At 41.4% G+C, this 12,774-nt stretch overlaps 1 protein-coding gene across 1 annotated transcript; it reads right to left on the reverse strand.

Annotated features, from left to right (window-relative positions):
• Positions 1-308: 308 nt before the first annotated feature.
• LOC308135445 (E3 ubiquitin-protein ligase HECTD3-like) lies at positions 309-12,314 on the reverse strand. The gene is made up of 20 exons (XM_080503446.1): positions 12,246-12,314; positions 10,502-10,907; positions 9,473-9,729; positions 9,240-9,393; positions 8,891-9,006; positions 8,213-8,323; positions 8,030-8,112; positions 7,751-7,916; positions 7,542-7,623; positions 5,115-5,297; positions 4,955-5,007; positions 4,689-4,857; positions 4,489-4,602; positions 4,235-4,324; positions 3,797-4,003; positions 3,549-3,678; positions 3,247-3,321; positions 2,407-2,488; positions 993-1,064; positions 309-815 (listed from the first exon to the last, which is right to left on the reverse strand). Exons 2-20 carry the CDS (start codon positions 10,844-10,846, stop codon positions 746-748), a joined length of 2,559 nt encoding a protein of 852 aa, XP_080359572.1. The 5' UTR covers positions 10,847-10,907; positions 12,246-12,314; the 3' UTR covers positions 309-745.
• Positions 12,315-12,774: the final 460 nt, after the last annotated feature.

Below are 12,774 nucleotides of genomic sequence, written 5' to 3' on the forward strand. Positions count from 1 at the left end.
TAACTTCTTGCTGTGGGGACTATGATGAGGACTTTTGAATACAGACACCAGGGTTTTTCCTGTGAAGCCAGTAAAAGCCCAACAGGAGGCAGAGGTAGATGAAGAATCCTTGCAGGTTTTGTAACACTTCTTTGGGGACATAACACAAACATTTGGGCACAGACTCGCCCTTCCTGAAGCTCTCAATACACCTGCTCAAGAAGGTGATCCTGCCCAGCATGATTTTGTCAATTGTGGTGCTATGGAAATAAATGTGCCTCGCCTTAAGTTTGAATTTGACAACCATTTCAACAGTACCATTTATTACATATAAAATATAACATTTGACATACTCTTAATTTATTCTGATCAACAATATGCATTAATATACATCACACTTTTCAGTAACTTCTCATTGTTATGATTTATAGCCTTGATGCATTACCTGGTCCTGCTTTAGATTTGATAATCAGACAAAGAGGAACTTGTGAATAAAAATGTTTTATCAAAACACATGAAATAAACAGTAGTCCCTGTGATTAAAAATGCCTTGAAATATCTTTTTACATCCATTCATATCTGCTCAAACAAACACACAGGAGGTGTAAATATAATGATCCCTTTAATTAGATTTCCATCTAAAGCTTGATTATATGCAGAAATAGTTTGATTGACAGACTTGAATATTTGGTGATTAATTTGACGTGTCTTCTCCTTTCAGCTGCAGGTTGTTGAGCATGTAGTGTTGATTGGAACGGTAGGAAGGTCAGTTGTCAGTGTCAATGCTCATACAGTTGTACACAGCAAAACGCAGCTTCTCTTCACAAACCTTTGCACTGCAAACAAAGGAGCAGAGGACACATACAAGGTGATTAATGTGACATTGCATTTGCCTTTTTCAGAATATTTGTTTTTCAAAATGCTTTGTGAACTTTTCTAGATACATCATTTTCTCAAATAAATAAAACATGTCTCCACAAAAGTGCATCATGAAACATACAAATCAGTCGTACCTTGAGTAGCTTGGTAGATAAAGAGTTGTGACACAAGTAGATGATTGGGGAAGTTCGTCGTTCTTTTCAGAGCTGTATTCGGGAATAGAATATACATTTCTGAAATAATGCTTTCTTTTGAATCATGAATTTCTAAGTGTATAGTATTTGCAGATCCCAATATTTTCCAGATTCAATATTTAGGATTCTCTTTGTACACTGACTTGAAATGTGAGTCTATCTTTGTTTTAATGCCATCATATAATTTGTTGTACAGCTTTGATAAATAAATATCAGAACTGTAATATACAAATCTAAAATATAATTTCAAGATGACAGTGCATCCAAAAGATTTACAAGCATCATGGTCATGTGGACAGATAAAAGTTGTTATGTTTTGGCTTTTTCTTTTTCAATTTTCTTTTTATTGAACTTTATAACAAACATTCTGCAAACAACTGGTATACAATGAATATTTTTTTTCTTTCATACTAATGTTATACACAGTCCTGTTCATACGTGTCCAACACTGAACTGCTTCACCATTCAAACACACATCATCGAGAAAATCTCACCGAAAACTTCGGGTCAGGGTTATTTGTTTAACATGTTCTATCCAGTTTTTCCATCTTTTCAAAAATGTATCCTCTTCCAGTTTCACAGAGAAGTTTAACTTTTCGATCATATATATGTCATATATGATGTCAACAGAGTCTTCAACATTGGAACCCTCTGTCTTCAACCATTACCTGATAATCCCCCTTTTACTTGATATTAGCATAATTCTAGAGATGTATTTATCCCCATATCCTCTCAGGGCGATATCCAATTTTCCGAAATACAAAACCTCGAACCTGAGTGGAAGATCAACCTTTAACACCTTGTCCATACATTTGTTACGCTCTTGCCAATAGCTCCCAATGGAGGGGCAGTCCTAGAACAGGTGGAAATGATCTGCTTTCTCAGCTCCACACTGCGTCCAACAGTTTGGATTTTGATATTGCATTTGTGCCAGTGTTCTGAAATGTCTTGAGGTGTTCCTCCATCCAAAATAATATCGGTCTCCTTTCCCAAATTTTATCAGTTCCGTTTATATTTTTGGCTTTTTCATATGGAGCGATTAAATAACCTCTACATGAGACTTTACTGAACAACATACTCATCACTATTCTTGTATGTTGTGGATAGCTGTGGATTGCTGCTTTGCTCGTCAGACTACAGAAGCCTTCTAAGCTCAAACCTGTGGCGTACACAGAGCATTTTGTCAGCAGTCGATGAAATGGCATATCCTGAATGCAATGGAAATCAGAGATGGATTGCAGCCACTGCAAGACCATCTCTCCAGCTGCTTTATGGTGGTCAGAGTAGTTTAAATTTGATCAAGACATCTCTCTTTCATAATAGTGACTGCTAAAGATAATTCATTTGTTCTCACCTTGAACCGCGAAAATAGACCCAGAAAGGTGCAGGAAGTCGACTCCTGCCAGTAGCAAACCTCAGAAGCCTACTGCGGTCGTCTGGAAATTGAATTAAACAGTCTTGTTGGTCACTGTGTTCAATTATTTACTTCTTGAGCAACTAAAATGGAACCCGATTCCAAAAAAGCTTGATAGAATGTGTAAAATGCAAACACAATGTTATGCAAATGTTTTTGTTTCTACAACAGGACATAGACAGCACGTCAGATATGAGAGTAAGACTATAGAAGGAATGGTTCATTTTGGAATTAGATTCAAAAACATCTTAACAAAAAAGGTGGGGTAGGAGTAGGAACATTGTAAAGCAGTTTTAAACCAACTCATTTAGCATAAATGGGTGGTGAAAAACTATTTGTGGTCCCAACTTGTATAGGATGTGTCACTGTCATAAAATGTACATTTGTTAAGATTTTCAATGTTACATCTGATTAAGCATTTCCCTTTAGCACGAGTCAAATCAACCTTGTTGCAGAAAAGCAACAGATATGAAAACAAGCCAAATTAATAGTGAAAGTTGTCATGAATTGCTGTGGCAACCCCTGCAAAAGGGAAAATAAACTAATCTCTTTAATATTAAATGAAATTATGGAAAGCTGGCATGTTTCCTCCTATTGACAATTAAATACAAGTTTACAAGATTTGGAAGCGGAAAGTGATCACCAAATCACCAATTATTTTATACATCATCGCAACCTTTTGGAAATTGCAGCAAAGACACATGACACCAACTTATGTAGTTCACTTGACAAAAGACATGTACGGTTTTGGAAATAGATAAATATAAACAGTACACTGACCATTGGTGAAGTTTGTCAGCGCCTCCCATAAGTATTGCACTCTGACATCATTTTCTTCCTGGCCTCCAAGTAGTACTGTGGGGAAATCAGAAGATCACTATGACAGAGAGACTTTAATTTAATGCAACTTTCTTATAGATGGTACCTTTGTTGCATTTATCATGTAAAGAAATGTTCTCAGCTCTCAATAATGAATCAGTGCCTTAAAGATATTACCAATGTATTGTGTTGACAAAGATTATCGACACCACAAAGTGTGACTTGCTTCTACAGCAAAGGCATATTTAATGCTTGATACTCACTATTTTGTTTCAGAGCTTCCATTGTGATCTCAGAGTCTCCGCACACTTTCTTCTCCACTTCCTGCCAGGTGAGCAGGTCCAGCACTGCCTGAGGGACCACCTTCAGCAGCCCCGCCTTCATGGCTGCAATCTGCGGCACACGGATGGATAATCGAGAGATTGGACCAACTGTGAGGATTTAGCTTAGTACAGTTTTCACTAAAGAATAAAAACAAGAGCAGTTCAGAGAAAAGAAGGTGAAGGCCCACCTGCTGTTTGCTCTCCTCCAGCCGAGCCTTCTGCACCAGGCGGATGAACTCACTGCGGTCCTCGTAGTGAACTGACACTTTGCTGCCGCCGGGGATGAGCTCCACCATCTGGCCGTCAGTCAGCAGTGTGGTATAGATCAGCTCCTTGCCAAACCTGAACTCAAATGTCTCCTGGTCCATGTTCTCCATGGCCTCCAGCAGGTTTACCTGAACGCACACATCCACATTTAGCATGAAGCCACGACCAGAACAGAACAACCACTGACCAAACAATGGTATGTTTTCCTTTCTATTTCCTTTTAAATGGAAGAAATAGGAAGACTGAAGAGAGTGCCATGTAAAAAACACAGATTTCTCAAACTGTGGAACAGAGCTTTCTCTTCTTTCAGAATGTTTAGTGTTGCGTCTTGTGATTGAGCTTTTTTTTAATGTCCTCACCAGCACAGAGTCGACTGCAGGGAAGTCTTTACTCCAGCTGATGGCTTCTCCAGTCAACTGCTTCCACACCAGGCCGGGCAGAACCAAGATCTGTGGACACAAGGGAAATACCAAGACAATCAGCAGGTTGTGTTACCTGATCTTGACAATTACTGGCTGGAAGACGTAATCATACAAAAATAGACACCCTAACCCTAAAAAAAAAAAAAAGAAATACACCAAATAATAATAAGTATAGACCAAGTCCTACTCACCAAGAAATCTTTCCCTCTAAGAGCGCCTCCCATGAGCTGGCCAATCCACTCATACTTGCATAAGTCTTTACAGGATGGGTTTGGGATGTAGTAATCTTTGTCATCTAAAGAATCCTAACAGATAAAGAAAATATAATTTCAGGCAAGTGACAACACTGAATTTAAATAATTTGTCATAGGCAATGTTTAGGACTGATTACTTGGTTGGATGTCCGAATGAAGAACGGCAAAGGTAAGGGACTCTCGGCTGAGCTTGGGCAAAGCTCCTCCGACAAGTCTGTCAGGCTGTCTCGAAACCCACCACCTTCGTCATTGAGTCCCTCTCCAATAAACACACATTGCCACCATTGGACAAAGGTAATGGGCCATCTGTTGAGGTTGACAGAAATTGAGGATTTAAACCACTGAGTTACAATCACGAGCAGAGAGAAAAATACCACACTCATATGGCTGAGAATATGCACACCTATAAGTCAAGGCATTCTTCAGTGTGGCAGATTTGTTCAGAGCGTCATACATCTGAAAGAGGAAAATTACAAGTCATGACAGTATTTAAATCTTAACAACGGACTGTCCTGAGCATCTACCCCCCGTAATGTAAAGATCTTGACCATGATCGTCAGTACCTGGTTGAACAGAGTATTCCTGCAGCGGGGGTCCAGAGATGGGTTTTCTCTGTGCTCCGCAGCTAGACGCCTGTTGACTGTGACTTCTGGCAATTTTTTTGGTTCTTTGGTCTCTGAGTCCTTCAGGCATTGAGTGATGAGATCTGTGCGGCATTTGGACAGCAGCAAAAATTGCTTCGCGATCTGCAGATCAAAAAATACAGGATGTATTTGTATATGAGTAAGCTAAATATCAAGTGTTCAATTACAGTCATTCAAGATGTGCATATCTATTCCATATGGGCCTATAGTTCAGAAAAATACAAAAAGCTGGATCAGTCCCATTATCAACCAACACCAGTAAAGGGATACATTGTGCAGACACTACATAAACAAGGGGTGATGATGCATTCAGTCATGCATTCATTCCTCTTCACAGCCGTGTTTCAATGCCTGATTATAGCAATACTGCATGGTATTTCTACATTTGTGGTGCTTTGGGTACTATGATTACTCTAGTTGTTCAGGAGCTGTACGAAACTGGAGTGAATTTAAGGCTCATATGTTACTGAAAAAAAGGATATATTATAGGGTAGTATACACAAAATGGGCTAAATCGGGTAGATGTATTGCCAGGTATGTTTAGCATACAAGGAGCATATGAATAATAATAAAAAAAATAAGAAGTTATTTATATTTATGGCAATAAAAAACATCCATCCATCCATCCATTGGCTACCGCTTTATCCGGGGCCGGGTCGCGGAGGCAGCAGTCTGAGCAGAGTAGCCCAGACTTCCCTCGCCCCAGACACTTCCTCCAGCTCCTCCGGTGGCACCCCAAGGCGTTCCCAGGCCAGCCGAGAGACATAGTCCCTCCAGCGTGTCCTGGGTCTGCCCCGAGGCCTCCTACCGGAGGGACATGCCCGAAACACCTCCCTCGGGAGGCGTCCGGGGGGCATCCGAAATAGATGCCCGAGCCACCTCAGCTGGCTCCTCTCGATGTGGAGGAGCAGCGGCTCTACTCCGAGCTCCTCCCTGGTGACTGAGCTCCTCACCCTATCTCTAAGGGTACGCCCAGCCACCCTACGGAGGAAGCTCATTTCAGCCGCTTGTATCCGGGATCTCGTTCTTTCGGCCATGACCCATAGTTCATGACCATAGGTGAGGGTAGGAACGAAGATCGACCGGTAAATCGAGAGCTTCGCTTTTTGGCTCAGCTCCTTCTTCACCACGACGGACCGATACAACGTCCGCATAACTGCAGACGCTGCACCGATCCGCCTGTCGATCTCACGCTCCATCTTTCCCCCACTCGTGAACAAGACCCCAAGATACTTAAACTCCTCCACTTGGGACAAGGGCACTCCACCGACCTGGAGGGGGCAAGCCACCTTTTTCCGGTCGAGAACCATGGCCTCGGATTTAGAGGTGCTGATCCTCATCCCAGCTGCTTCACACTCGGCTGCGAACCGTGTCAGTGCACGCTGGAGATCCAGGCTTGATGGGGCCAACAGAACCACATCATCCGCAAATAGCAGAGATGAGATTCTGTGGTCCCCAAGCCGGACCCCCTCCGGCCCCCGGCTGTGCCTAGAAATTCTGTCCATATATATGATGAACAGAACCGGTGACAAAGGACACCCCTGCCGGAGGCCAACGTGCACAGGGAACAGGTCCGACTTACTGCCGGCAATGCGAACCAGACTCCTGCTCCGGGAATACAAGGACCGAACAGCCCTCAACAAGGGACCCCGGACTCCGTACTCCCGGAGCACCCCCCACAGGACATCTCGGGGGACGCGGTCGAACGCCTTCTCCAGATCCACAAAACACATGTGGACTGGTTGGGCGAACTCCCACGAACCCTCAAGCACCTGGCGGAGGGTATAGAGCTGGTCCAGTGTTCCACGACCAGGACGAAAACCGCATTGTTCCTCTTGGATCCGAGGTTCGACTAACGGCCGGACCCTCCTCTCCAGTACCCTGGAATAGACTTTCCCGGGGAGGCTGAGGAGTGTGATCCCTCTGTGCAATAAAAAACAAATGTCATGAATGTTTCAAAGATAACCTAATAGAAACGCCATGAGCTTGAAAATAAAAGTATCTCAACTGGTGTGTGTGTGCGAGTAATGTGGAATGAAGAAAAAAGTCGGAAAGAAAGAAAGACAAGAAAATAGGTGCATCCCTTGTCTTTACATAAAAGAGAAAAGGCAAGCAGTTTATGCTACTCAAAGGTAAACATGGAACTCATTAATTAATACTACAATATTGACCCATCTGGTAAACGTCTGCCTTCATGTTGATCACAGTTTGCAGAATGTTTTGTTTGAGTCACTGTTATATCAATGACTTCATGATGTTCTCAAATGTAAGGATAGACTCAAGGTATATATGTTGAGGTTTCTAACAGCCTCTATTGCATTTTTTAAAAGCTTTCAGATGACTCACTTTGATTTTGCTGAAGTTACCAAGGCTGTATGTCCATGCCGGCACTAAATAAGGCAGAACACTGTCCAGGACACCGACGAACCTGCAGAGACAAGACGGATAATAGTAGCGACTTAAATATAACATAAAACTGATCAGCAGAACTTGTAAACTGTAAAAACAAGTTATTGTAAAAACCTGTAACAAGTGGTTGAATGAGCGCTACTTACCTCTGAATGAGTAAAGCTCTGTAGTAAAGGATGTCAGGTGGGGTATCCCGCAGACGGGGGTATCGCACCAGTTTAGACGACCGAAACTCGTCTGCATTGAGGCCCAGGTCCCTCTCACAGGATGAAGTGATCTTCAGGCCTCGGATTCGGACGTCTGTCCCATCGACTGTAAAGGACCAGGAGGAAACACATATTGTTCTAGGTTTACTGGAGAAGCAGCTACAGATGTATCTCAATGTTGAAAGACAAAGAAAATAAGAAGATAAGAAATAGCCCGACATGCAGATTCTTCCATTCGAATCTCAATGACAGGGAGGTGGCAGGTCATATCCTGCAGTACACAAACGTCTCCAGTGGTAGATCTGGAAGGAAATGGGGATAATCAGTTATGACATATCAGCAACAAGGAAAAATCTACTAAAATCTACTAAACCCGCTGGAAATGAGAAGGGATTTTCTTACTCATTTACGATGACTTCATTCAGCTTCTTCAGGACTTTTCCGCCTCCATAAATTGTGATTTTCTTGGGCATATAATCGTGGTCATCGGTATTTACTAACACCATCATTTTACTGGTGGACAGAAACAGGCAAAATATACTTCATAAGATAAATGCATTCTCATAATTTATCAGCAACTTATAAGTAACTAACTTCCTACATGTGACTCAAAGTGGGTCGTGTGTACAAAATCCTGGTGGAGATAGACATACAGTAGTTGTATTTTGCCTGAATGAGTAATTCTTTATACAAATGCTTATGGCAACAACCTCTAGAAATGACAATGGTCAGACACCAGCCAGCTCCTGAAAAGCAGACAATAGAAGACTGAAAACACACATTTGGTTAAAAGGGGCTATCTGAATAAATCTCAAATCATTGTGTGCCTTTTGTTTTCATGACATGAAAATATCACTTGAGACAACAAAATTCTCAGAATTATTTGATGAGCATGAACGCTGATAAGCACGACAGGTGAACAATAAAACTGAAAAATCTTGCAAAATTTGCAACTTTAATGAATTCGAGTCAGAAGTAAAGAAAACAGAATAAAACCCAAGTAGCCAACATAATAGATCACTGTGTGGACTACAATGTCACTGATTTATTTGAATTAATTAGTGGCTTAGTGCTTCTTACTCGACCACAATGCTTCTCCTCATGTGCAGACGGATCCAGTGTTGTCCTTTTTTGCCAGCACTCTCCCAGTACGAGTCTTCATCGTCGTCTGTCATACAGTTCAGCCAGTTGTAAGTCTGACATCACCAAATATCAAGGTAGAATGATAGGTGAAAGGAATAATAAAAATGCATACTTACTAAACCACAAGCAAAATATCTTACATGGATAAAGAATTTTATTTGATACAGTAATTTTGTCATATCTAAAACTTCAATCTTTCAAATGGCTTGCATCAAAGTAAATACAGCCAGTTAATCAAAGGGTCAGTTTTAGAAAAGGTTTGTGAAAAGAGCTGAATGAAGCTTACCGAGATTGAAGATGCCTCGATGTACTTAACCGAGTCTTTCACACATCCCAGCGTCCCTTCAGCCTGCTCCATCATGTCATCCTTCTCTTTCTGTTCGTACAAGTAGTGAATGAGGTCCTCATCACATTCAAGCGTCCAGCCGGGCGGAACGTACCTGGAAGGTTCAAAGTTCACGTTATGGTTTGACACAAACATCCAACTATCCAGTTTGCCTTCATTTGAAACCGGCTCACCTCAACTTCTGGACAGCAGTGTCATCACACGCTGCGATTTGGGGTCCCGTGTTTGTGTAAAGAGCGCATTCCACCACGTCCACCACCTGCTCCCACCTGCTGCAGGGTTTATGGTCGTACCCGAAGAGCTGCTGCTGCCTGCTGATGGTCTGTGGCGACTCCACAGGTACCAGCCGGTCACATCCCTCAGTGCGTTTGCACGCCAGAAGCCAGCCTTCCTCCAAATCATGACCGGGACAGTGCTCCTCCAGCTGCTCCTGAAAACACACATCACTCATATTCATCTTTCAACTGAGACATGCATGTTTCCAGTCATTCCCTTAAAACCAAATGAGCCTAATGAGTTATTTTGTTCTCAGCACACTCTACTATATATTGAATAAAGACTTTCAACTACAATATTTTATGAATTGAGATGTAGGATGTGTTATTTTAGTGCTCCCTTTATTTTTTTGAGCAGTGTATTAGGTTTAGTTCCTTTCAAATACCCTTCAATTGTAAAGCCAACTTATTCCGGACACCCAACTTCATAATGGCTTTTTCTTTTTCTGTCATTTGTCAGGTCATTATATCATTTTGCGATTCTCCTCTTTTTTCTCAGTCCCTTCTGGTTTTAACACTCACACAGGGAGATTTTGATGGTTCTGCTGAGAGGCCTTAAAGGAGATGTTTATTTTATTAAGAACTTCTTTGCTGGCAGTGGTCTTACTGAGCTTGACTGGGTGCCAGCTGCCCTGACCTGACCCTGGTAAATGAAGTGTTGTAAAGACGAAGACAGGAACCACCAGGGCCTTAATAGAGATGAGCTGAAGGCCAAAGCAACATGAACTTCCACAACATCTCAGTACATCCACAGGTCCATCACCTCAATGTCACGTGACGATTTCATTGTTAATTTATAATGCAAGTAAAAGGTTTCCTCTCATTTCACAATTTGAATTTAATTATAGGGAAATATTCTAACAAAAAACAATTTGTGATATAAAATCATATGGTAATAAAAAGGAAACAGCAAGCACACTATCTTACCTTACTGAGTTTAACCCACAGGCCATAGTTGTTACAGTATTCCTCTCCTCTTGTCCAGATGCAAGCCCCTTTCTTGAGTTGAAATTTGTATTTGGATAATTTCTTGCTGTGATGACTACTTTGGGGGCTTTCATAGACAGACATGAGGGTTTTTCCTGCAATCCCAGTAGAAGCTCCATGGGAGGCAGCGGTAGATGATGAATCCTTGCAGATTTTATAGCACACTTCTTTGGGGACATAACACAAACTCTCGGGTACCGACTCGCCTTCCTTGAAACTCTCAATGCACTTGTTGAAGAAGCGGATCTTGCCCAGCAGCAGATGAGGATTGTTGCTCAGAGACATGGTGGTGAAGATGAAGGGGAGCCAGTCAACAGTTCATCATTGTCACATAAATACCACACCACTGCAAAAAAGAAGAGATTATTTATGAAACATGAACTTTAATATACATCCTTCAAAACGTTGTCCATATTTTAGAATTTGTAAGCAGACACAACACTGAGCCCCGAGCAGAGGCATCAATGACACTGCTGGGAAAGATATCTACCTCTGTGCTAATAAATTAGCATCAAAGCTATGCTGTTGGGATGATTTTGTAAAAACATACATAATGCAACAGCAATAGGATAGTTTTTTTTAGATAGGTCACTGCATTTTGACCCAGAAGAAATTTGGCAATTGGCTTTATCTTAAGATTGTAGTCATTGTCGGCAGAAGCTGTTTGGTTTTTTACGAAAATAGACATTTTCATTGTGTATGCCCTGTGCCATGAAAATGAAGCTTTAAAGTTAAAGTTTATAGTCCATCAGGGCACTGTTTTGTCAGTCCGATCCACTCAAGATGAATTTGGAATGTATGTGGCCCCAGAACTAAACTGTGTTTGACACCCCATGTTAAAGTGACGAAGAAGTTCCTTTTACGATTTTAAACATTCTGGTTTAAATCAATCAATGAAGAGCGTTTCATTGGTTTCCAGCACATGGGAGTAAAGTTCTTGAATGTTTGTTACCAATCAATAAAAATAATGAAAAAGCCTTTTTTTCCCCTTTAATTTCAAACTAAATGTTTAATCTGGTCAGTAGGAGACAAATGAAAGCTGCAGTGATGTTGGTGACGCTGCAGTGAATAACAGTGACGTTATCAGATATTTTTGTAGGACATGTCTTGGTTGTTGCAGCGGTTTTAATTTGCAGACGGTCCCTGCACACTGGCGCACAGCTGGCCGCTCATGGAGATGTTATTTCTGCAGCTCCAAAGACTGACACCGTTGACGAAACTGAGCTGGTTGCATAGTATCTCGTCACACCGATGGGACGGAGGCATCAAAACGATGACTGATGATGATTCTGCTCAAGGATCATCGATGCAGGAAGTGTGAATCTCGTGCCAACTTGACCGAAGACTGCGTCACTGAGTCATGACACTTAATGAGTCAACTTTTCCCATTCAAACTCGCCGCCCCGTTTCTTCTGGATATTTCAGGTCTATTTAAAGGGTCCGGTCACTCGGACGACCACCAAATTAACGCACAACAATAATGAATCCAGTCGTATGTTTTAAATGATGATGTTTCTATATTTCAGATCCTCCAGTCTCTCAGCAGTTCAATCAAAGTTGTCGTTAGTTTATCTGCAGTGGGCGGCTTGCCCAGTTTAGGACAAGTCATGCCTTCTAAGGAAAAACACACGTTAGTCTTACTAAAATCTAGAGTTGTCTGTAGAAACAGTACAAAATAACGCACCTCCTCTCAGTTTGAGTTTCTCTTGACGCTGGACTCCTCCCGACTCCCGAAGCGACTGGTTCCGTAAACGCGGAAGCGCAAAACGAACTTTGATCCTTCTTCCCTTCCGTAGTTCCGTCGTCGTCACTTACTGGTATAAATAAACAATATGGAAAGAAAGAAAGAATGATTCTTGGGAAAACAATATCCCACCCATGTGTATTTCTGTGAGTCTGTATATAATTATACATGTCTTGGTATGGATTTATTTATTTTGTGTGCAGGTATAATTATTAAAATTGTATTTAATTACAAGGGGTTTATATATGTGTGCATCTTTCTATACATCTATACATACATTGTGACACCAAAGGTGCCAGAATCATCATCAGTGCATTTTAGACATTAGATGAGAAATATAATCTATCTTTTTTGTCATACTTTTAACATTAAATTATTCATCTTGTTTAGTCCCATTTCACATATTGTCCCAACCATTTTGGACCAAGGGTTTCATTTTGCATCACATGTTAAAAGTTTGGAGAGTTTA

The sequence above is a fragment of the Blennius ocellaris genome (assembly GCF_963422515.1).
Source record: "Blennius ocellaris genome assembly, chromosome: 10".
Classification (NCBI taxonomy): Eukaryota; Metazoa; Chordata; class Actinopteri; order Blenniiformes; family Blenniidae; genus Blennius; species Blennius ocellaris.